The sequence below is a fragment of the Oncorhynchus tshawytscha genome, linkage group LG01, assembly GCF_018296145.1.
Source record: "Oncorhynchus tshawytscha isolate Ot180627B linkage group LG01, Otsh_v2.0, whole genome shotgun sequence".
NCBI classification, from domain to species: domain Eukaryota; kingdom Metazoa; phylum Chordata; class Actinopteri; order Salmoniformes; family Salmonidae; genus Oncorhynchus; species Oncorhynchus tshawytscha.
In genome coordinates, this window is record NC_056429.1 from 49,421,181 (window position 1) to 49,447,277 (window position 26,097).

General features: G+C 43.3%; 2 protein-coding genes across 10 annotated transcripts in view; both read left to right on the forward strand.

Annotated features, from left to right (window-relative positions):
• ldb1a (LIM domain binding 1a) overlaps window positions 1-20,118 on the forward strand; it is a 33,385-nt gene extending 13,267 nt beyond the window's left edge. For 2 of the 6 annotated variants that reach the window (XM_024423644.2, XM_024423669.2), the window contains 10 exons: window positions 8,286-8,391; window positions 8,504-8,548; window positions 8,676-8,751; window positions 8,870-8,972; window positions 15,068-15,240; window positions 15,542-15,664; window positions 15,845-15,928; window positions 16,079-16,202; window positions 16,357-16,499; window positions 17,640-20,118. In XM_024423644.2, the coding sequence (XP_024279412.1) occupies window positions 8,286-8,391; window positions 8,504-8,548; window positions 8,676-8,751; window positions 8,870-8,972; window positions 15,068-15,240; window positions 15,542-15,664; window positions 15,845-15,928; window positions 16,079-16,202; window positions 16,357-16,499; window positions 17,640-17,879 (1,217 nt within the window). In that variant the 3' untranslated portion in view covers window positions 17,880-20,118. The remainder of the gene's footprint in view (window positions 1-8,285; window positions 8,392-8,503; window positions 8,549-8,675; window positions 8,752-8,869; window positions 8,973-15,067; window positions 15,241-15,541; window positions 15,665-15,844; window positions 15,929-16,078; window positions 16,203-16,356; window positions 16,500-17,639) is intronic. The other 4 variants (XM_024423661.2, XM_024423652.2, XM_024423678.2 and 1 more) reach the window with 4 other exon arrangements.
• A 4,833-nt stretch (window positions 20,119-24,951) lies between these two features.
• LOC112252459 (prominin-1-A) overlaps window positions 24,952-26,097 on the forward strand; it is a 37,595-nt gene continuing 36,449 nt past the window's right edge. The window contains exons 1-2 of one of the 4 annotated variants that reach the window (XM_042322493.1): window positions 24,952-25,210; window positions 25,431-25,499. The gene's annotated coding sequence lies outside the window, so the exon portion shown is untranslated. Of the gene's footprint in view, window positions 25,211-25,430; window positions 25,504-26,097 lie in introns of all 4 variants that reach the window. The other 3 variants (XM_024423704.2, XM_024423698.2, XM_024423713.2) reach the window with 3 other exon arrangements.

A 26,097-nucleotide genomic window follows, 5' to 3' on the forward strand; every position in this document is an offset into this window, starting at 1 on the left:
TACCAATGTTTTCATTAATTGAATTCCCTTAATCTATTTCATGAGAATTTGTATGATTCTTGTTTGCATAAAATAGACGGAGACCAGTCTTATCAATAATAGGTAACAGAATTTATTCTCTGAGTGCGCTCCCACTTTACCACGAGCAACAGTTTTATATACAATAACATGACATTTCATTGCTCCTAAAATGAATCTCCTCCTCCAGACCGGGTCATAGGGAACTTTAAATGTTCATTCTGAGTTCATTCTGACCCCCCTAGCACATACACAGGACACACAACACAACTGAATTAACTTTTGACCCCTCAACACTATCGATCACCACTTAGCTGACAGTTCTAATTAACAGAAAAGACAGTGAGTGCATTCCTAGGTTATCTAAAACACCCCAGAGCTAAGTTTCGTCGGTTCGACCATAGGTTAACTACCTTATCTGCTTACTTAATTCACAACCCATTTGTTTCTGCCTAGTTGGAATGGTGTTCATTAACTTTAATTACCCCTTGTCCGTGTCACACAATCCCTTCTTATGAACTCATATTGTTAATCAGATATAATAAAACAGAGTATACGTTTACTTAGTTACAGTTCCATTTAAAATGATTTGTTCAGTCATTTAATCATAATTTTCCTAACACTTGGTGTCCACATCAACAACAAACTAGAATGGTCCACAAACACACCAAGACGGTCGTGAAGAGGGCACGACAAAGCCTATTTCCCCCTCAGGAAACTTAAAAAGATTTGGCATGGGTCCTGAGATTCTCAAAAGGTTCTACAGCTGCAACATTGAGAGCATCCACTGCCTAGTACGGCAATTGCTCGGCCTCTGTCCGCAAGGCACTACAGAGGGTAGTGCGTACGTCCCAGTACACCAGTACATGGGGCAAAGCTGCCTGCCATCCAGCACCTCTACACCAGGCGGTGTCAGAGGAAGGCCCTAAAAATTGTCAAAGACCCCAGCCACCCCAGTCAGACTGTTCTCTCAACTACCGCATGGCAAGCTGTACTGAGATGCCAAGTCTAGGACAAAAAGGCGTCTCAACAGTTTTTACCCCCAAGCCATAAAACTCCTGAACAGGTAATCAAATTGCTACCCGGACTATCCATTGTGAGCCCCCCACCCGCAACCCCTCTTTTTAAGCTGCTGCTACTCTTTGTTTATCATATGCAAAGTCACTATAACTATACACTCCTCCTGTACATACTACGTCAATTGGGACGACCAACCAGTGCTCCCGCACATTGGCTAACCTGGCTATCTGCATTGTGTCCCACCTCCCAATAACCCCTCTTTTACGCTACTGCTACTCTCTGTTCATCATATATTCATAGTAACTTTATCCATATCTACATGTACATACTACCCCAATCAGCCTGACTAACCGGTGTCTGTATGTAGCCTCGCTACTTTAATAGCCTCGTTACTGTATATAGCCAGTCTTTTTTTACTGTTGTTTTTATTTCTTTACCTACCTATTGTTCACTTAATACCTTTTTTGCACTATTGGTTAGAGCCTGTAAGTAAGCATTTCACTGTAAGGTCTACTACACCTGTTGTATTTGGCGCCCGTGACAAACTTTGATTTGGTATGAAGTCATTGCTAAGAATAATGAAACTGACCAGTTTCTACTGGTCATTGTTTTCAGGCTGTAATGTAAAGTAGAGTCTAAGCTACAATATACACTGAACAAAAATATAAACACAACATGTGACAATTTCAATGATTTTACTGAGTTTCAGTTCATATAAGGAAATTGGTCAATTGAAATGAATTCAGTAGGCTCTAATCTATGGATTTCACGTGGGCAGGGGCACATCCATGGGTGGGCCTGAGAGGGTGTAGTGGGGGGGGGGGTCAAGTTCAGTGGCTATTGATGATTTGTTCAGCGGTCTTATGGCTTGGGGGAAAAGCTGTTAAGGATCCTTTTGGTCCTAGACTTGGTGTTCCGGTACCGCTTGCTGTGTGGTATTAGAGGAAAGTCGATGACTTGGGTGACTGGTCTCTGACGATTGTTTGTGCTTTCCTCTGACACCGCCTATTATATAGGTCCTGGATGGCAGGAAGCTTGTCTTGCCTCCAAACAAACTAAACTTGTTCTTTGCCTGCTTTGAGGATAATACAGTGCTAGTGACGCGGCCCGCTACTAAGGTCTCTGTGTCCGACGTGAGTAAGACATGTAAAGGTTGCCGGCCTAGATGGCATCTCAAGCTGCGTCCTCAGAGCATGCGCAGACCAGCTGGCTGGTGTGTTTATGGACATATTCAATCTTTTCCTATCCCAGTCTGCTGTCCCCACGTGCTTCAAGATGGCCACCATTGTTCCTGTTCCCAAGATGGCTAAGGTAACTGAACTAAATGTCATCATGAAGTGCCTTGAGAGGCAAGTCAAGGATCATATCACCTCCACCTTACTTGTCCCCCAAGACCCACTTCAATTTGCGTACCACCCCAATAGGTCCACAAAAGATGCAATTTCAGCACACTGCACACTGCCCTATCCCATCGGGACAAGAGGAATGCTGTTCATTGACTAAAGCTCAGCATTCAACACCATAGTACGCTCCAAGCTCATCAAGCTAGAGGCCCCAGGTCTCAACCCCACCCTGTGCAATTGGGACAGCAGTGGAGAAGGTGGAAAGGTTTCCCCCCCATTCCTCGGCTTACCCATCACGGACAAACTGAAATGGTCCACCCACACAGACAGAGTGGTGAAGGGGCAACAGCAGCTCTTCAACCTCAGGAGGCTGAATAAATGTACCTTGTTACCTAAAACCCTCAAACTTTTACAGATACACAATTGAGAGCATCGTGTCGGGCTGCATCGCCTGGTACAGCAACTGCACTGCCCACAACTGCAAGGCTCCCTAGAGGGTGGTGCTGTCTGCACAATGCATCATCGGGGGCAATCTACCTGCCCAGCATGACACCTACATCACCCAATGTCACAGGAAGGCCAAAAAGATCAAGGACAACAACCACCTGAGCCACTGCCAGTTCACCCTGCTACCATCCAGAATGGCGAAGTCAGTACAGGTGCATCAAAGCTGGGACTGAGAGACTGAAAAACAGCTTTTAGCTCATGGCGATCAGACTGTTAACCTGTAGTGACACCCCATCCCGTGAACGGGACCGTTGTCATCATCTGACACTAATTAGCATAACGCAACAGACAATCTTCCTATTCATGAAAATCACAAGTGAAATATATTGAAACACAGCTTAGCCTTTTGTTAAATAGCCATCACTAGTATAGAGACGCTGCTGCCTACATACACACTTGAATTCATTGGCCACTTTAATAAATGGATCACCAGTCACTTTAATAATGCCACTTGAGTAATGCAAGATCAGTAAACATCATTAATCTCATGTATTTACTGTATATTATACCATGTATTGCATCCTGCCTATGCCACTCTGTCATTGCTCATTCATATATTTATATGTACACTACCGTTCAAAAGTTTGGGGCCACTTAGAAATGTCCTTGTTTTGAAAGAAAAGCAAATGTTTGTCAATTTAAAAAAAAAATACAATAAATTGATCAGAAATACAATAGTCTAAAGAAGGCCAGTTTTATTGCTTCTTTAACTTCTCTGGGATATGTGGGACGGTAGCGTCCCACCTCGCCAACAGCCAGTGAAATTGCAGGGCGCCAAATTCAAAACAACAGAAATCTCATAATAAAAATTCCTCATACAACATACAAGTATTATATACCATTTTCTTTCTTTCTTGTTAATCCAGCCACAGTGTCAGATTTCAAAAAGGCTTTACAGCGAAAGCAAACCTTGTGATTATGTTAGGTCAGCTCCTAGCCACAGAGAACCATACAGCCATTTTCCAAAGAAGGAGAGGCGTCACAAAAGACAGAAATAGCGTTAAAATTAATCACTAACCTTTGATCTTCAACGGATGGCACTCCCAGGACTCCATGTTAGACAATAAATGTGTGTTTTGTTCGATAAAGTTGTTCTTTATGTCCAAAAACGCACCAATTTCAAACGAGGTTATGTTCAGAAATGCTTTGTTTCAAACAAACATCTGGTGAAAGTGCAGAGAGCCACATCAAATGACAAAAATACTCATCATAAACATTGATGAAAGATACAAGTGTTAAACATACAATTAAAGAAACTTCTCCTTAATGCAACCGCTGTCAGATTTGAAAAAATCTTTACAGTGAAAGCACACCATACGTTTGTTAGGTCAGCGCCTAGCCACAGAGAACTATTTTCCAACCAAGGAGAGGTGTCACAAAAGTCAGAAATAGCGTTATAAATATTTACTTACCTTTGATCTTCATCGGAATGCACTCACAGGAATCCCAGTTCCACAATAAATGTTTGTTTTGTTCGATAAAGTCCATTTTATGTCCAAATACCCCCTTTTTGTTCTCGCTTTTACTTCACAAATCCAAATGCACAAAGCGCGGGCACTAAGTCCAGACAAAAAGTCAAAGTTCCATTACAGTTCGTAGAAACATGTCAAACGATGTATATAATATGTATAATAGTCTTTAGGATGTTTTTATCATATCTTCAATAATATTCTAACCGGACAATTCCTTTGTCATTAGAAACGAAAGGGAACGGAGCTCGCACGAGACTTAGCAAAAAGGCTTTCAGCCAGACCCCTGGTTCAAACAGCTCTTATTCGCTCCCCTTTCATAGTAGAAGCCTGAAACAACGTTCTAAAGACTGACATCTAGAAGCCCTAGGAAGTGCAATAAGACCCCATAGACAGTATATTGGATAGGCAATCACTTTTTTTTAAACTACAAACCTCAGATTTCCCACTTCCTGGTTGGATTTTTCTCAGGTTTTTGCCTGCCATATGAGTTCTGTTATGCTCACAGACATTTATTTTAACAGTTTTGGAAACGTCAGTGTTTTCTATCCAATACTAATAATCTGCGTATATTAGCAACTGGGTCTGAGTAGCAGGCAGTTTACTCTGGGCACCTTATTCATCGAAGTTAATCAGGACAACAGTTTTTGTGCATAATTGCAAAAGGGTTTTCTAATGATCAAGCCGCCTTTTAAAATGATAAACTTGGATTAGCTCACACAATTTGCCATTGGAACACAGGAGTGATGATGGTTGATAATGAGCCTCTGTACGCCCATGTAGATATTCCATTTTAAAAAATCAGCCGTTTACAACATGAACAATGTTTACGCTGTATTTCTGATCAATTTTAATGTTATTTTAATGGGCAAAAATGTGCTTTTATTTAAAAAAAACAAGGACATTTCTAAGTGACCCCAAACTTTTGAACAGTAGTATATATATATTTATTCCTTTACTTAGATTTGTGTGTATGCACTGTCGGAACTAGAAGTGCAAGCATTTCGCTACACTCGCAATAACATCTGTTCACCGTGTGTGTGACCGATTTTTAAGGTTTGATTTGAAGAATGAAGCTATATTCAGGGAGTAGCAGTACCATTTCAATGTGCAGGGGTGCGAGGTGTTTGAGGTAGATATGTACATAAAGGCGGGGTAAAGTGACTAGGCATCAGAATTAGGGTTGGATATTTTCCTCCCTCCTGGGTGAGGATCAAAGAGAGCCCCCCCCCTCTCCCACCAGAGAGGAAGGGGAGAGTGGGCTGGTCCTGTGACTTTAACGACCGGTCATAAAGTCTATCTGAACTGCAATATGAAGAATTCAAACATCTTTTGTGTGTAGAAACTCTGCCCCAAAGCTTTAACATCAAAAGGTTGGACATTGAAACAATATTTCTAATGTAAATAATGTGGGGATCTAAACAATAATCATGTCAAATCAGTTTTGTGATATCATTTAGGTCAAAAATGACCCGCCACTGTTTAACAGCGGAGAGAACCCCCTAAATTATATTTTTTCAACTTGAAATTTGATGACTTTCCCTAGAGTGACCCCCAACATTAGAAAAAGTGAAACATCGCCTTTGTTCATATTTCCATGAAAGCTGTATACCACCAGGGTACAAAGATAGTCTTAGGGTCATCTTTGACCCGGCAGTTAAAATCATTTACACACACACACACTGAGAAATTGAGATTGTGTGCTACTGATTTGAACTCAGGCAAAACTAAAACGTAATTGTGCATGTGCAGCATCTCCCCTCCACAACCCCACACATGACTCAAGTTCACATCCAAAATAAAAACAATTTCAGACAAAATAAACATTTATTGAAAGCATTGTTTACTCATGGGGATTACAGTCAGGCTGCAGATGAGTCCCCCAGTTCCCTCTTTGCTGAAGCTGTGAGTGCACGTTTCAGTGCCCCGCAAGTTGTAGTATTGATTTTATTTTATATATGTCCAGGAGGAACAAGAGAACAATGATTTAGAAAAGGAGGTATCTGAAGAAGATGGGGGAAGAATTACAACCCAGAGCATGATGCATCTTCAGATGAAGAAGAAATCTCCCACGCTGAAAGAGCCATTTTTGTCAAAGAACAGTAAAATAACATGGTCCTTGTCACCATATAACAACCAGGGCCGGATGGCAGCACAAAATGTCATATAAGGATGACCCCAGGACACAGGACATGCAGTTGCCCAAGCCCAGGACTTCGCCTCAACATTCTACATGTGCATCACATCAGCCATGGAAAAAATCATTCTGGAGATGACCAATTTGGAGGGTTTCTGTAAATATGGAGTCACCTGTAACAGGATGGATGAGATTGACCTGCGTACCTACATATGGCTGCTTATCTTAGTGGGTGTGTATGGGTCCCGAGGTCGAGGCCACATGTAGTCTCTGGGATGCAGAGAGTGGAAGGGCGATTTTTCTGTGCCACGATGCCACTGGAAGTCTTTCTCACTTTCTCAAGAATGCTACAATTTGATAACCGTGAGTCAAGACCTGCAAGATGTGTGAGACAAACTTGTGGCCATAAGAGAGGTCTGGGAGAAGTGGGTGGAGCCTCTGTCATACCTCTACAACCCTGGGCCTGAAGTAAGTGGATGAGCAACTGGTTCCATTCAAAGGTTAAAAAAAAAAAAATAATAATAATAATCATCTGTAATTTAAGATTTTTCACTTTTATTTTGTATTGCTGTAATATCATTGAGTAATCTCTTTTGTCAAAAGGTCGCTGTCCTTTCCGGCAGTATATGGCCAGCAAAGTATGGCATCAAGATATGGGTGGCCTGTGACGCACAATCCAGCTACGCTTGGAAGATGGAAGTCTACACAGAAATGCCACCCCACACCATGACTGACCCACCGCCAAACCGGTCATGCTGGAGGATGTTGCAGGCAGCAGAACGCTCTCCACGGCGTCTCCAGACTCTGTCACGTGCTCAGTGTGAACCTGCTTTCATCTGTGAAGAGCACAGGGCGCCAGTGGCGAGTTTGCCAATCTTGGTGATCTCTGGCAAATGCCAAACGTCCTGCACGGAGTTGAGCTGTAAGCACAACCCCCACCTGTGGACGTCGGGCCTTCATACCACCCTCATGGAGTCTGTTTCTGACCGTTTGAGCAGACACATGCACATTTGTGGCCTGCTGGAGGTCATTTTGCAGGGCTCTGGCAGTGCTCCTCCTTGCACAAAGGCGGAGATAGCGGTCCTGCTGCTGGGTTGTTGCCCTCCTACGGCCTCCTCCACGTCTCCTGATGTACTGGCCTGTCTCCTGGTAGCGCCTCCATGCACTACGCTGACAGACACAGCAAACCTTCGTGCCACAGCTTGCATTGATATGCCATCCTGGATGAGCTGCACTACCTGAGCCACTTGTGTGGGTTGTAGACTCCGTCTCATGCTACCACTAGAGTGAAAGCACCGCCAGCATTCAAAAGTGACCAAAGCATCAGACAGGAAGCATAGGAACTGAGAAGTGGTCTGTGGTCACCACCTGCAGAACCACCCCTTTATTGGGGGTGTCTTGCTAATTGCCTATAATTTCCAACCTGTTGCCTATTCCATTTGCACAACAGCATGTGAAATTTATTGTCAATCAGTGTTGCTTCCTAAGAGGACAGTTTGATTTCACAGAAGTGTGATTGACTTGGAGTTACATTGTGTTTAAGTGTTCCCTTTATTTTTTTGAGCAATGTATGTATGTATGTGTATATATATATATATATTGTGTGTGTGTTTATGCTTGTGAGTGTGCATATTCAGTGCAAGATGGGGTCAATGCAATGTAACTATTTGGCAGTCTTATGGCTCAATCGTGGGGCGTGTTGGTGCGAGGTGACAATTCATTGGTCGATTTTGTTGTTGCTGTGTACAGAGCACCAAATCGCTCAATCTCCTTTTTCCTTTCTCTCTCCAGGCTGTTCATCTAAGTCGTTCAAGCTGTACTCCCCCAAGGAGCCCGGCCCTAACGGCAGTGCCTTCCCCCCCTTCCACCCCGGCACCATGCTGGACAGAGACGTGGGGTAGGACACACACAACTTCCACTTAGCTCATACTGTTAGTACTGTAGTTTGGTACTATTAGTACCTATATAATTATTAGAATACATTTTCACTCTCGCCTGTCTTTCTGCAGGCCAACACCAATGTACCCCCCGTCATACCTAGAGCCTGGCATGGGGTGAGTACACCAACTGAGCATACATCACAGATTCAACCCTTACCCCTCAGGCCTCCAAAAAGTGTTGGAGAAAAACTTTCAAACGGAAAATAAAGTTGTGTACTGACCCTGCTCTGTCCTGTTGCAGGAGACCTACACCATACGGCAACCAGACAGACTACAGGATATTTGAGCTCAACAAGCGGCTACAGAACTGGACAGAGGTGAAAGCCCAACACACACGCACACAAACTCAATTATTCCGGTTGTCAGTCTTACTGTGCTCTTGTAAGACTCTGACAACTTGTGATGGCAGATTTATTCATTTATTGTGTGTTGTAGGACTGTGACAATCTCTGGTGGGATGCCTTCACCACAGAGTTCTTTGAAGATGATGCCATGCTGACCATAACCTTTTGTCTGGAGGACGGGCCCAAACGATACAGTAAGACACTTAGACTTTCAGGGAGGATTTTAAAATGGGATCGTATAGATTTCACCCTGTTACACAATATGGTTACAATCTTTATTTTACACAAGAATATTTAGGCCAAGTGAAGAGAAAAAAAATATGAATGGTGATTGGTGAGGGTATTGTGTGTGGGGAATCTAAACAAAATCATATTTGGAATAAAGTCAAAATACAAATTCATGAATGAAGTTGCAATATTTGGAGAATAAAGCCACTCTCCAGAATAAAGTATTTCTTTAATAGGCTACAGCAGGATATTCTTCTCAGCCATAATCGCACTGACATGCGACTGCTGGGATTGCCTGGTACACAAGTGTATGGAATCCATATTAGGAACTCCCATTCTTCACCCCTCGCCATGTCAAGTATCAACCCAGTCAAGTGTCACTCCTTCTCCTCAATTTTCCTCGCCCCTGCATTAGTCAAGCCTCACTTCTCCTTCTCACCCTTGCACTCATTTGTTCACAATGAGCTTTTACATTGGCCAAAAAAATATGCTAAGAGCTGACAACACATGGAGGTATAATATTTGGAAAATGTAGCTGGCAATTAAGAAATACCATAATTTACTATGATTAAATTGGTTTCCATTACAAAGTTACTAGCTATGGATGTTGTAGGCACTCCACTGGCTGCATTGGTCCACATGGGAAAATTGAAGCAATCTTTCACCATTCAGTCAAGCCTGAATTCAAGCAATAAGACAGTTTACATTATTTTGTATTATAACTCCCGTCCAAATGTTGTGAATTTTATATATATATATATATTCATGTCATAGTCACCAATCAACTCCCATTACTCTTAAGTTACTTCAACCAGTGAATGCTAGTGATGTTTAGCTATGCATGCTATTCTACCAGTCTGTCTTAAAGTAAAACAAAATCACTGATGTATGTTGTATTGGACATTTCAAACATTTCCAGCTAATGAGAAAACAGTCATGGTATTTAATTGAAGAGAATGAAGAAGATTTAACAAGGCAACCTTGAGGCTAATTTGTATGTGTGCCAACGGCAGATTGAGGGATCTTGTGTGCGAGTTCATTAGAACGTGCGTTGAAGATGTCGTTCCCATAGCAACGATTAAAACATTCCCTAACCAGAAACCGTGGATTGATGGCAGCATTCGTGTGAAACTGAAGGCACGAACCACTGCTTTTAATCAGGGCAAGATGTCTGGTAACATGGCTGAATACAAACAGTGCAGCTATTCCCTCCGCAAGGCTATCAAACAAGCTAAGCGCCAGTACAGAGACAAAGTAGAATCTCAATTCAACGGCTCAGACACAAGAGGTATGTGGCAGGGTCTACAGTCAATCACGGACTACAGGAAGAAACCCAGCCCAGTCACGGACCAGGATGTCTTGCTCCCAGGCAGACTAAATAACTTTTTGCCCGCTTTGAGGACAATACAGTGCCACTGACACGGCCTGCAACGGAAACATGCGGTCTCTCCTTCACTGCAGCCGAAGTGAGTAAGACATTTAAACGTGTTAACCCTCGCAAGGCTGCAGGCCCAGACGGCATCCCCAGCCGCGCCCTCAGAGCATGCGCAGACCAGCTGGCCGGTGTGTTTACGGACATATTCAATCAATCCCTATACCAGTCTGCTGTTCCCACATGCTTCAAGAGGGCCACCATTGTTCCTGTTCCCAAGAAAGCTAAGGTAACTGAGCTAAACGACTACCGCCCCGTAGCACTCACATCCGTCATCATGAAGTGCTTTGAGAGACTAGTCAAGGACCATATCACCTCCACCCTACCTGACACCCTTGACCCACTCCAATTTGCTTACCGCCCAAATAGGTCCACAGACGATGCAATCTCAACCACACTGCACACTGCCCTAACCCATCTGGACAAGAGGAATACCTATGTGAGAATGCTGTTCATCGACTACAGCTCGGCATTCAACACCATAGTACCCTCCAAGCTCGTCATCAAGCTCGAGACCCTGGGTCTCGACCCCGCCCTGTGCAACTGGGTACTGGACTTCCTGACGGGCCGCCCCCAGGTGGTGAGGGTAGGCAACAACATCTCCTCCCCGCTGATCCTCAACACTGGGGCCCCACAAGGGTGCGTTCTGAGCCCTCTCCTGTACTCCCTGTTCACCCACGACTGCGTGGCCATGCACGCCTCCAACTCAATCATCAAGTTTGCGGACGACACAACAGTGGTAGGCTTGATTACCAACAACGACGAGACGGCCTACAGGGAGGAGGTGAGGGCCCTCGGAGCGTGGTGTCAGGAAAATAACCTCACACTCAACGTCAACAAAACTAAGGAGATGATTGTGGACTTCAGGAAACAGCAGAGGGAACACCCCCATCCACATCGATGGAACAGTAGTGGAGAGGGTAGCAAGTTTTAAGTTCCTCGGCATACACATCACAGACAAACTGAATTGGTCCACTCACACAGACAGCATCGTGAGGAAGGCGCAGCAGCGCCTCTTCAACCTCAGGAGGCTGAAGAAATTCGGCTTGTCACCAAAAGCACTCACAAACTTCTACAGATGCACAATCGAGAGCATCCTGGCGGGCTGTATCACCGCCTGGTATGGCAACTGCACCGCCCTCAACCGTAAGGCTCTCCAGAGGGTAGTGAGGTCTGCACAACGCATCACCGGGGGCAAACTACCTGCCCTCCAGGACACCTACACCACCCGATGCTACAGGAAGGCCATAAAGATCATCAAGGACATCAACCACCCGAGCCACTGCCTGTTCACCCCGCTGCCATCCAGAAGGCGAGGTCAGTACAGGTGCATCAAAGCTGGGACCGAGAGTCTGAAAAACAGCTTCTATCTCAAGGCCATCAGACTGTTAAACAGCCACCACTAACATTGAGTGGCTACTGCCAACACACTGTCAATGACACTGACTCTACTCCAGCCACTTTAATCATGGGAATTGATGGGAAATGATGTAAATATATCACTAGCCACTTTAAACAATGCTACCTTATATAATGTTACTTACCCTACATTGTTCATCTCATATGCATACGTTGATACTGTACTCTATATCATCGACTGCATCCTTATGTAATACATGTATCACTAGCCACTTTAACTATGCCACTTGGTTTACATACTTATCTCATATGTATATACTGTACTCGATATCATCTACTGTATCTTGCCTATGCTGCTCTGTACCATCACTCATTCATATATCCTTATGTACATATTCTTTATCCCCTTACACTGTGTATGACAGTAGTTTTTTTTGGAATTGTTAGTTAGATTACTTGCTCGTTATTACTGCATTGTCGGAACTAGAAGCACAAGCATTTCGCTACACTCGCATTAACTGCTAACCATGTGTATGTGACAAATAAAATTTGATTTGATTTGATTTCTTTACACCCCTACCCCAGTAGAGGGGCGTGGCCACTGAAACGTAATTCCGTGAGGGACTATGTAAACACAACCTAATACAATCTTAGAATTCTGGTACACCACCATAGATTAATACAGCTAAATAACATGGGTTGGTTTAATCAATTAAAGAATTATGCCCATTTCAAACACATTTCCTAAATGTAAGCAAATTAATTGGGTATTACTAATTGATCCTGCTATGTAACTAGACCTACCCAATCTAGTTTTTGTGGCTAGCTATTCTGTAAATAAATTCATAGCTAGCTAGCAAGTGAAGGACTCTAGTTTGTGTATGTAAACATAATTTCCCTAAACTATTCTTGCTAGTACCTTTTTGAAATTAATATATCACCATGATGCTAAATTATCATTCCTAGCTGGCTGTTTAAATGTACATGTATTTCGGCCAATAGTCATGGTCATTGTAGTTTTAAAAGAAACGTGTGGTGTGTGTAACGTGTGGTGTGGTGTAATGCAAGGGTGAGAACTGACTGATGCACAGATGAGAGCGATGAGGCAGGATTATACCTGACCAATGCAGGGGTGAGGATTGAGAATGTGGTGTGGTGCTTAACTAGTGCAGGGCTGATACTTGAGTAGGGGAGGGGTTGAGGTCTGAGGAGGAGGAATGATGAAATTCCTAATACCCTGTTATATATACAGTGTATGTGGACACCCCTTCAAATTAGTGGATTCGTCTATTTCAGCCACACTTGTTGCCAACAGGTGTATAAAATTGAGCACACAGCCATGTAATCTCCATAGACAAACATTGGCAGTAGAATGGCCTAACTGAAGAGCTCAGTGACTTTCAACGTGGCACCGTCATAGGATGCCACCGTGCCAACAAGTCAGTCAGTCAAATTTTTGCCCTGCTAGAGCTTCCCCGGTCAACTGTAAGTGCTGTTATTGTGAAGTGGAAACGTGTAGGCGCAACAACGGCTCAGCCGCGAAGTGGTAAGCCACACAAGCTCACCTAACTGGATTGCTGAAGCACATAGTGCATAAAAATCGCATGTCCTCGGTTGCAACACACTACAAACTGCCTCTGGAAGCAACGTCTGCACAAGAACTGTTCGTTGGGAGCTTAATGAAATGGGATTCCATGGCCGAGCAGCGACATACAAGCCTAAGATCACCATGCCAAGTGTCGGCTGGAGTGGTGTAAAGCTCGCCGCCATTGGACTCTGGAGCAGTGGAAACATGTTCTCTGGAGTGATGAATCACGCTTCACCATCTCGCAGTCCGACGGACAAATCTGGGTTTTGCGGATGCCAGGAGAAAGCTACCTGTACGAGTGCATAATGTCAACTGTAAAGTTTGGTGGAAGAGGAATAATGTTGTGGGGCTGTATTTCATGGTATGAGCTAGGCCCCCTAGTTCCAGTGAAGGGAAGTCTTAACGCAACAGCAAACAATGATATTCTAGAAGATTCTGTGCAACTTTGTTGTAACAGTTTGGGGAAGGCCCTTTCCTGTTTCAGCATGACAATGCCCCCGTGCACAAAACGAGGTCTGTAAAAAAAATGTTTGTCGAGATTGGTGTGGAAGAACTTGACTGGCCTGCACAGAGCCCTGACCTCCACCCCATTGAATACCTTTGGGATGAATTGGAACACCAACTGTGAGCGAGGCCTAACCACCCAACATCAGTGCCCAAACCTCAATGTTTGTGGCTGAATGGAAGCAAGTCCCCACAGAAATGTTCCTACATCTAGTGGAAAGCCTTCCCAGCAAAGTGGGGACTAACTCCATATTAATGCCCATGATTTTGAAATGAGATGTTTGACGAGCAGGTGTCCACATACTTTTTGTCATGTATTCTGTATAATATTGTTGATTTCACTTTTGCAATAGGCTCTCTCATCCAAGTTGGTTTGGTTCCTCCTTCTGAAAGACCCAATCTGCGCCACAAGGTCCTAATACTTATAATAACATTATGTGCTAAAAGAGTAAGGATTTCCTCGTTTCTAAAGCCAATTCCAAATGATAGTTTCACCGATTTATATATATAAACCCTGGATTGCTGATGCTATGTATTGGCTATTGAGAGGCTTTGAAGCCACCTGTCGGCCATACTGGCCCTCCCCAGTAGGATCAGTCTTCCATAGGAATGAATGGGATTCTACAGTGTTTCAATTAAATGTTTCAAGGACAAAATTACATGTATTTAAAAAATATAAAAAATTTGTAGTGAGGACATTAGTAATAAAAAAAGACACCGTAAGGAATATTGTAATGCTTTTATGTTTAGCTTACATAATATAACTAACATGTATTAAATATATTTCTATAGGTTCCAAATTATAATTTTTTTCCCCAATGGTGGGTGAGTTCCAAGATGGAGGCACGGTTGCTTCAACACTGTCAGTCATGTTGTGTGTATATAAATCATTGGTTTCACCAGGTCATCTAACTCAGGCATTTCAACAGTGCACAGCAACAGGGAGGCATGCAATTAACCAAATCCCCTCTTTAATCTTGAAATATAACTGCCACTTTATTCTCAAATTGAAATTCCCGAGTTCTAAATATTTGACTTTATTATCAACTTTGATATTTTATCTATGCAAAAATACTTATAGTAGTACAAAACATTTTTTTTCCACTCTTCACTTATCCCTAATACTCGTCCGTAGTATTTTATACAAAGGAATGTCATTAAATTATTCTTCTCCTTAGCTATCGGCCGGACATTGATCCCACGGTACTTCCGAAGTATCTTTGAAGGGGGCGCCACTGAGCTGTTCTACACATTGAAACACCCTAAAGAGTCATTCCACAGTAACTTTGTGTCTCTAGACTGTGACCAGTGCACCATGGTTACACAGAACGGCAAGCCCATGTTCACACAGGTACGTAAAATACACTTTCTCGTCCATTTGAACATACAGACCTTTGTACACATTCCATTCTCCATTTGCAAATACACATTCCATTCTCCATTTGCAAATACACATTCCATTCTCCATTTGCAAGCACACATTTAACTCTCAATTTCAAATATACATTGTTCTGCATTTCCAAATCCTCAAATGTTCCACAACTCAACAAATCCAAACACTAATTTCAGTCCCCCCCCCCTACACACACAAACAATGCTTTATTTTTTCCTCTCATCCTTTGTGTTTGACCTTTAACTTCTCTCCCCTCTAGGTGTGTGTGGAGGGTCGTTTATACCTGGAGTTCATGTTTGACGACATGATGAGGATCAAGACATGGCACTTTAGCATCAGACAACACAGAGAGGTCCTGCCTCGTAGCATACTAGCTATGCACGTGAGTCACACTTTAAATACTTTATTTGAATCAACAAATCACATTACAATCCAAAACGATTAATTTACATTTCAATGATAATTCACAATTAAAAGGTCACAGAAACAGTTATTGATTGATGCCAGTGTTACTGACCACCATTCAGTCATTGCTTCCCTGCTCTCCTCCCCCTCTTCCAAGGTGCAGGACCCTCAGATGCTGGACCAGCTGGCCAAAAACATCACAAGATGTGGTCTGTCCAACTCCACACTCAACTACCTTAGGGTAAGTCACCCCCAGTTAGTGCTTGAAGTAGAATGAAAAGGTTGTACTCACTTTAATTTGACCATACCGGGGTTCCTACCGAGCTGGCATTCTATTAGAGGTGCTGAAGTATTGGTAGTCTGACTGTCAATGTCTTTCTCTTTCCTCTAGCTGTGTGTGATCTTGGAGCCGATGCAGGAGTTGATGTCCAGACACAAGACCTACAGTCTGAGTCCCAGAGACTGTCTCAAGACCTGTCTCTTCCAAAAGTGGCAACGCATGGTGGCCCCACCAGGTAAACACAGTCATCACACACTCTGTATACAGACAACACACTTTTATATGGTGAAACAAACTTGGGTGATGAGTAACCTGATCAAGACACACACACACACACACACACACACTGCAGATCTCAGTAACACCTCTCCCCCTCTCTTTATATCCAGCTGAGCCGGCCAGACAAGCGCCCAACAAGCGGAGGAAAAGGAAGATGTCTGGTGGAAGCAACATGAGCGCTGGAGGAGGAAACAACAACAACAGCAAGAAGAAGAGTCCTGCTAACAACTTCCCCCTCTCCACACAGGTACCTGTAAGCATCCCATCTACATGACCTTGTGGGGAGTGGGGAACGATAGGGGTTTGGAGGTGGGGAACGATAGGTGTTTGGAGGTGGGGTGGGGATAGAGTGACGGGGTGGGGTTGGGACAGGTAACATGGGGGAGTGTGGGGCCAGGAAAGATGGGGATGGGGGCTGGTATGATAAGGACATGAGTTCAAGGCAGGGTTGTTTGGGATAGGGGAATGCAGGATAGGGGTTGAGAGGAGAAAGGGTGGAGGTGGAGCTTTTGGTCTTAAAATCAGTGGGGAAAGTCGGCTACAGGTATTGGGGGATAGTGCAAGTGTATATTATGCTTATACCAAAGACTGACGTGAGCCAGTGCTGGGCAGTACCTGGTCCTCTGGGGCCGCACTCTCATTCAGTAGGTACACATTACCCCTTACTGCTGGCCCAGGATCAGATACAATATCATCCCTCTAACTATTAAAGTTAGGAGAGGAGATATGCCAATCTTATCCTATATTGTGGTTAGGGATAGCGTCTACCTGGAGCGGGTGAGACATGCCGCTCAATCTGCTTTATCGTCCTACAACCTTAAAAGCCGCATCTACCTGAGCCTATCAAAACATAGAATTCACAGGCAGCTGAGCAGCTATTGATTGAGTGAGCCAATGAGACCCGAGGTGGAATGAAAACCCCCATGATGCAGCACTCAAGGATTAGGGCTGCCCACCGCTGACCAACAGGGAAGGGCGATATTACCCAAATCCCTGGAATAGAGGCCGGCATTGGGCCTGTTGTAGATGTTGTTGAGTATTTGGGCTGGGTGCCTGAAACCCAGAGTTATGTCTGATTGTAAGTGGGGTGAGCATGGATGGACAGTCACTGAAACATGAATTATCCTTATTTTCAGAGGTCCCAAAAAGCTTTACTTTAAAATGTCCATATAATTTTAGGCCTTCAAGGACCTAAAGGATATGTAAAATATTAATCATAAAAACACTTTATATCCCATAAGTCTCATCTAGCCCAAAACTCACCATTACGAGTAACAACGGTAGTCCCAGCCCCATCCATCCCACCATTTTCTAAGTCCTTTGGGATCGTCCATGCTCGGTTCTCCCCCATGGTTGTGGGGATAATGTTCCGGCCCTTGCTGTCCCTCTCTAGGACGTGATGATGGTGGGCGAGCCCACTCTGATGGGAGGGGAGTTTGGAGACGAGGATGAGCGTCTGATCACGCGGCTGGAGAATGGCCAGTTCGACACGGCCAATGGAGGGGGGGGCCTGGAGGACGAGGACAGTTTCGGCAGCTCCCCTGCCCTGGGGGGTGCGAACTCACCCTGGAACAACAACAAGACCCCCAACAGCCAGGACAGCAAGAACAACGACTCTCAGTCCTCACAGTAGAGCCACAACCATAAACCCTAACTCAGCACCCAGATACGCAACTCATTTACCTGCTGAATGAATCGCTACTCACGCTCTCTCTCGCACATGCTCAGTGGTATTCAACCCCGGCCCTCTTCTCCTGGCTCCCCTCGCTTATCAGCGCTAGGCCTGACTCTGCTCTTTTAGTGTCTGTGCTTACCGGTCAGAGTGTTTGAGTCAGAGCTGGATTCTGCCTTTTATGATCACAGTGCTAGCCGTCACAGCCATATTGGCGGGTTCTTGTTCCAACCTCGGGTCTCTGGGTGTGTTGCCTTGACAACGTACCTCTGTTTCTGTTGTGCTCACCTCACAGGGAAGGAATACCTAGCTTTATTTATTAGCTCTTAGATTTAGCAGAATAAAAAGTATTGTGTGCACTACAGCATAAATCCAACGTTCAGTTTTTAAAAACGAAATTATTTGTTTTGTAGGACCTGGTTGGAACAAAAACCTGTACACTGCCGGAGCTTGAGGACCGGAGTTGAGAACCACTACGCTAAACCTTAAACACACACACAAGCAACACATACACACACATGCAAATCTCATACACACACAAGGGTACTGGAGAGCGGTCCTACTTCCCCACCTGGACCAGAGCGCCTGGCCATACAGAAGTGGGTTTCAATGTTCTATGTTTTTAATTTGATTTCAATTTTTTATTTTTATATCAATTTCTAAAAATGAAACAGACAAGCAAAAACAAAGTAAAAAAAACACCCCTGAATATTCTTTGCACTTTTTTCCCACTAACTTCAATCTATTTTTCTTATGAATTGATGGTGTTTTGTTCTTTTTTATTATGGCTTATATGAAGAAATTGTAAAGATTCAGAAACCTGTGACTGGAGAGGAGAATCAACGGTATATACCTGTATAATTATTACTGTTAGATCATTTGTATTATTGTGATTGATTACTACTTCTATGTAATATTGTGTTTGTCTGAATCAGTATGTAGCCTGTCAGTGTCCGATATGGTTATAACGAAGCCCAGTGTTTCTGATCTGAAGGGAAAGGCCACCTCTTTAGTGTTCAAGGCTGTGCCTTTAATGGCACCTATTCCCCATGTAGTGAACTATTTTTGACAAGGACCTATAGGGCTATGGGCAAAAGTAGTGCACTTAGAGGATAGGGTTGAATCCCAAGTGGCACCCTATCCTCTGTCTACTTATCCGCTCAGTACCTTGCGTCCACACCTCAGACAATGTTTGTTTCTCTCCGATTTGCTACTTGAAACATTTGAAGACAATTTTGACAAGGCATTGTAAGATTTAAGATAAACATTGTGTTGTTTTCCCAAACATTTTATCACAATTTTTGAAAGCTACAGACCAAGAATTTACTTTGCAAGACCTTTTTGAACATCGATCCCCGACATACTATTGGTTTGTATTAAGAATCATTTTTTGGGCTTCCCCCCCTCATGTTTTATGTGTCTTTGTGCTTGTATATTTAAAGGTAGTTTCTGTATAATTGTAATTCTATGTATTCTGCCTTAGGGTGTTGATCTAATGCATCTCTCTAAAGTAAAGATACAAAAATACAATAATTTTTGAACCGTTTGGAAAATACATTCAATGAGCTTGGCTATGAATTTGGGTTCAACATACAATTTATTGATTTTTTAAAATGTCAATGGAGCCTGTCTGGCTTAAATTCACAAGCTCATGTACAATATCCATGTCTTTGCCTCCAATGTCAGATGGTGGGCTGCTCTGGCTTTGTCGTCTAAATTATACTTTACCTTGTCAATAACCCACACCAATGTCACTTTATCAACATTCGGATGTATGAGAAGAGTAAAAGGGCAATAATTTCAAATGGTGTAGCATATGTTTCTCATAGTTATCTTCACATGATTTTCAGTCAAGTCAATACAGTGATGAATGAATCCTCTGTTTTCTCTGTGCATAGTTGGTGTAGATACTAAGTTTCACCACAAGGGGTCTCTCCTGAGCTCCATGACAAGTTGAGCAGCCCCCCAAGTCCACAGGACCAACCCTCCCAAGCTCTCTAAATCCACCCAGACTTAACTGTACAATGTTTGACTATCCAATCATGTTTTCTAACATCCATATCTTCTGGTCCAGCACTTCTGCAGTGACTGAATAGAAAACTGAGGGCACGCCTCAAATCACACCTGTTTCTCTAAATAGGGCATCACCGCCTGTGGTGTACTTAACTCAGTAAAAAAATAAATGTCCTCTCACTGTCAACTGTGTTTATTTTCAGCAAACTTAACATATGTTCAATACAAATATTTACACAAGATTCAACAACTGAGACATAAATGGAACAAGTTCCACAGACATGTGACTAACAGAAATTGAACAAAGGGGGGGGTAAAATCAAATGTAAGTCAGTATCTGGTGTGGCCAGCAGCTGCATTAAGTACTGCAGTGCATCTCCTCCTCATGGACTGCACCAGATTTGCCAGTTCTTGCTGTGAGATGTTACCCTACTCTTCCGCCAAGGCACCTGCAAGTTCCTGGACATTTCTGGGGAGAATGACCCTTGCCCTCACCCTCCGATCCAATAGGTCCCAGACGTGCTCAATGGGATTCAGATGTGGGTTCTTCGCTGGCCATGGCAGAACACTGACATTCTGGTCTTGCAGGAAATCACGCACAGAAAGAGCAGTATGGCTGGTGGCATTGTTATGCTGGAGGGTCATGTCAGGATGAGCCTGCAGGAAGGGGTACCACATGAGGGAGGAGGATGTCTTCTCTTTAACGCACAGCAATGACAACAAGCTCAGTCCGATGATGCTGTGACACACCACACACCGACCATGACGGACCCTCCACCTCCAAATCGATCCCGCTTCAGAGTACAGGCCTCGGTGTAACGCTCATTCCTTCGACTATAAACGCAAATCCGACCATCACCCCTGGTGAGACAAAACCGTGACTCGTCAGTGAAGAGCACTTTTTGCCAGTCCTGTCTGGTCCAGCGACGGTGGGTTTGTGCCCATAGGTGACGTTGTTGCCTGTGATGTCTGGTGAGGACCTGCCTTACAACAGGCCTACAAGCCCTCAGTTCCGCCTCTCTCAGCCTATTGTGGACAGTCTGAGCACTGATGGAGGGATTGTGCGTTTCTGGTGTAACTCGGGCAGTTGTTGTTGCCATCCTGTACCTGTCCCGCAGGTGTGATGTTCAGATGTACCGATCCTGTGCAGGTGTTACTGTGAAGACGATCAGCTGTCCGTCCTGTCTCCCTGTAGCGCTGTCTTAGGCGTCTCACAGTACGGACATTGCAATTTATTGCCCTGTCCACATCTGCAGTCCTCATGCCTCCTTGAAGCATGCCCTAAGACATGTTCACACAGATGAGCAGGGACCCTGGGCATCTTTCTTTTGGTGTTTTTCAGAGTCAGTAGAAAGGCCTCTTTTGTGTCCTTAGTTTTCATAACTGTAACCTTAATTGCCTACCGTCTGTAAGCTGTTAGTGTCTTAACGACTGTTCCACAGGTGCACATGTTCATTAATTGTTTATGGTTCATTGATCAAGCATAGGACACAGTGTTTAAACCCTTTACAATGAAGATCTGTCTAGTTATTTTGGTTTTTATGAATTATCTTTGAAAGACAGGGCCCTGAAATTGACGTTTCTTTATTTGCTGAGTTTATATAAGGAGTAGGGTGTGATTTGAGTCAGTGGTGTGAAGTACCCATACCTGTTCCCGTTAGCGGCTCATGTGATAGGGCTGTGTTGATATACAGTATATTATATTTTGCCTAGTTTCTGCCATTGATTTGTGTTAGGGTATCAATAAAGAATCATTTTCACTTAAGTGCAGTTGACTCAGGCTCTTCACTTGTTCTGTCTGTTATTAGGGGCAAATACTAACTTCCGCTTAAGTCACACATTGATGTCAATAGGAAGTTTTGCCCCAGACTTACCTGCTGGCTTTGGGTGGCAGAATAGGTGTTTTTGATAGTAGGCTGAAGCCTCTGAAGCTAGACGGACAGACTTTGGGTAAATTGTTCTCCATGTTAGCACGGAAATCTCCAAGACTAGAATGCAATTTCCGTTCTAAAATATCACCTCTGTTCCAGAAGACCGTTGATCCATTTTGGTGTTGTAGCAGATGTGATGTGAGAGATGACTAGGCTTGATAATGACTGACATTTCCATGGATGGGTGTAAGAATACTGGCTCATTCTCTCCTAGGCCAAGTGTATGATTCCCATTATGCTGAAACTGACTGCATAGCATTAGCAAGCCTTTGGGCTGTACATTTAGTGCAGATGAAAAAAGATTAGGAATATAAAGCAGATGTTATCGTTTACATTTCACCTAAAGGCAGTCTTGGGAGGCTCTAGCAGAAATGTCAAAACCTCTCATTCATCTCTTGTACTCTTATCTTTATCCATTTTATACTGAATGTCCAAAACATTAGAAACACCTTCCTAATATTGAGTTGCACCCCATTTTGCCCCCAGAACAGCCTCAGTTCGTCAGGGCATGGACTCGACAAGGTGTCGAATGTTTTCCACAGAGATGTAGACTCCAATGCTTCCCACAGTTGTGCCAAGTTGGCTGGAAGTCCTTTGGGTGGTGGACCATTCTTGATACACATGGGAAACCCAGCAGCGTTGCTGTTCTTGAAACACTCAAAACCCAACAGCATTGCAGTTCTTGACAAAACCGGTGAACCTGGCACCTACTACCATACCCCGTTCAAAGGCACTTTTTCTTGCCCATTCACCCTCTGAATGGCACATATACAATCTTTCGCAAGGCTTAAAAATCCTTATTTAACCTGTCTCCTCCCCTTCATCTACACTGATTAGTTTTCACAGGTGACATCAATAAAGGATCATAGCTTTCACTTGGTCAGTCTGTCATGGAAAGTGCAGGTGTTCCTAATGTTTTGTACACACTGTACACCACCTGTGTTTATGCTTTTCCTCTGGTATGATGCAGACCAGACAGTGACAGTGCTGCCATCTTTCTTAGGAACAAGCCAACCCAGAGATCAGCCACGTCATACCACATTGCATGCAATGAAACTCCTACACATTGATCTGTCAGTTTTGCTTTTAAACCCCTAATGGTTCATGTTTGGATTGGGGGAAAATGCACAGATCCTGGATCTGTTCCTATGGGCAACTTTCACTTGTTCTGAATCCCAAACTCTTAAGATCCACATGAGTGCTTAAGGGGGAGGGTGGGGGAATTTAGCACAGGAGAAAGTTGCCATTGGGCAAGGGGGATTGTTTCTGGACAGGGCCTGTTTTTTTTAGGCGGTAGGGTCAGTTCAGCAGCAGCGATGGATGGGAGATTCTGTAAATGGGCTATCAGGGTCGGCTCAGGTAGAGCGATAGACTGATTAACAGACGACATGGGTGGTGAACTTCAAGACGCAGGATACTGTTGGAGCTAGAAACGCAAGCATTTCGCTACACCTGCAATAACATTGCTAAACACGCATGTGACCAATAAGATTTGGTTTAGAGATGGAGGAGAGTTGGAGGTCGTGGCTCACATCAAGAGGATAGGTCAGTGTTTATCTTTGCCAGGAAGTGTTAAGCTACTCTGCTATTAAGACTTATTTAAAATACAGCTTAAATTAAAACTAGACTTTGAGAACCAAAAATAGATCAGTACCAGCTAACCATCTATCTGAGGGAACATCCCAGGGATGTGTAGGAGAAACAGTAAACATAAACATTTCATCTCTGGTAAGCTCCATTCTGTTTCCTACAGTAAAATGCCTTTTATACACCTGAGTTTAAACAGGGACATTTTTATTATGGAAAGTATTTTTCTCTTGTGCTAGGCAAATGTACAGTACCACATATCTGGCCCGATGACAAAAGATAACATGTTCACTTTGGATTGCAGTCAATCTTACAACATGCAAAATAGGCCTGTGTGATAGAATATGTCACATGTAATGTAGACTGGACTGAATATACATTTGTTTTGTCTGCCTTTGAATGAAGGGAAATGTAATGTTAAATGGCAAGAAATGATCTAGCTTTTCTACTTGGTATGACAGAAGTGTCCAACCGAATGTCTGTATTTGATGCAGCCTCCATCTTGATGGTAAGCGTGTCCTGTCATCTGGGTCACATGACACAAATGACACTAAACACTCATAACTCCTGTTCAAACAAAACTATCATGTTCTGTTTTAAAACATTATTTTGTTGCCCTGACCTATTGGTTATATGGTGATTATAAGCTCTTTTATTCCAGTAGGGGCCTGTTATTTTGACGCTGATGGCTTTTATGTGATCAAGACTTTTTTTTTTTGACATTCCAAGCCAACCTAAAATGGGACACGCACATCAATATTACCACCAAAGGGAACCGAAGGCTCTTAATGATGAACCACCGTTGAATGAATGGGTAAAAATAACTAATGAAAAAGCATTAATTAATTAGATAACTATTTTAAAGTAGGCATTCAAGCATAAGTCATAAGCATGTATAACATTTATAATGGCATTTTTTTTCTCATTCACCAGCTCAACCCAATTGAACATTTATGGGAGTTTCTGGATTGGCGCCTGAGACAGCATTTCCACCACCATCAACAAAACCCCAGATTATGGAATTTATTGTGGAAGAATGGTGTCACATCCCCTCGAGTTCTAGGCACTTGTAGAATTTATGCCAAGGCGCATAGAAGCTGCTCTGAGGGCTTGTGGTGGCCAACGCCCTAATAACACACTTTGTTGGTGTTTCCTTTGTTTTAGCAGTTACCTGTTTGTTCTAATTAATGTGGCCAGCCTTCTTAAAATATTAGAAAATACTTTATCTATTTATATGTCCGGTAAATGACAGTGATGGCTAAGTAATGTTCACATTTTCCAACTTAGTCTATTTGAACTTTGTTGGGCTATAGTTGACATTTCCTGGCGATGTTCCATTGTCCACTTGGGTTTGTGGTCAATGTAGTAGCCTTTCACTGCTAAAAAGCAAACACCCGCCAGCTCTCTCCCTCACAACTGTCTCTCTCATCCAGTTAAGACCCTCCCGTTCTCCCTCCCCAATCCCTTCTTCCATCCCTCTATTGTCAGTATTTCGCAGAGAGGCAGTCAAATTAATAGCAGCAATAGTAGACCCTATCAGGTTTCTCAAGGAAGGGACTAACACACTCCCTCACACATCTGTGCTGTGTAGAGCGGAGACACACCTGCAAACACATACACTAGTGGAACCAGGGTAGAGACCGGACACACACACACACCTGTGCTTTGCAGATTGGTGACACACCTGTCCAGGAGGAGGACACACTCAAACTCACCTGGAATATATACTTCACTCTCCTGCTTCGACTTAAGGAACAACAGGTAAAGTACTGTTTAATGCCCCCCACTCGTAGTAGTTCAAAGTGTTGAGTTAGCTGTACAAGATACACACGTCTGCTGTTGTAATTGATTAAGCCACTATAGAGCCTATTTCCTGTAGAGGAGCTTTTAGGGTGGTTGTATACAGTTGAAGCAGCAGTAGTGCGAGAGTGTTGGAGTTGTACTCCAGGACTTGTTGACTGTGTTCTGTCTGTTCCAATAGGACTGTGTACAAAGAAGCCTGCTCACGCTCTGCTCTACTCGCAACAGAACTCTGTTTACACTGTGGGAAGTGAGTGAGTGCTTTTTAGTCTGTACTTAATTATATTTTTCTTTCTTTCTCCGTTGTCCTAGTATTTGCCTTTCAGAGGCACATGAGTAAATAAATATAACATACTGAAACTTATTGGACAATCAAATTGCATGTGACATTGCAATACTTTGTTTGAGTTTATGCAATCCTAGTAAAAGCTTTTCTTTACTTTATATAGAGAATACCGGTATTTTTATTTCATTTTTATTGAACCTTTAACTATTCTGTCACAGTCTTAGTAAGCAGATCAGTGCCTGGTTTCCCCCTCCCATATTTCACCTCTGTCTGTCTGGTTAAAACTAAACAAACCGTAGTGATGCAGGTAGCTGTTTATGATAAACTGTTATGCAGTAGTGAGTGTTGATGGTCTGTTTATAGAAAAACAGACTATCAACACTCACTGTGTGGTGTTGCGTTATGGAAAGTTTTTCTTGTTTTTGGTGATCAGTCTCGTGTATTTTTTATTGATATCGGAACAGCAAATGTGAAAGGACTAGATTCAAGTAATTGATAATGATAACTGTGTTGGTGGTTGATTGATCAAAGCTCAAGTGTGTAAAGAGGTTGATAACCTTCA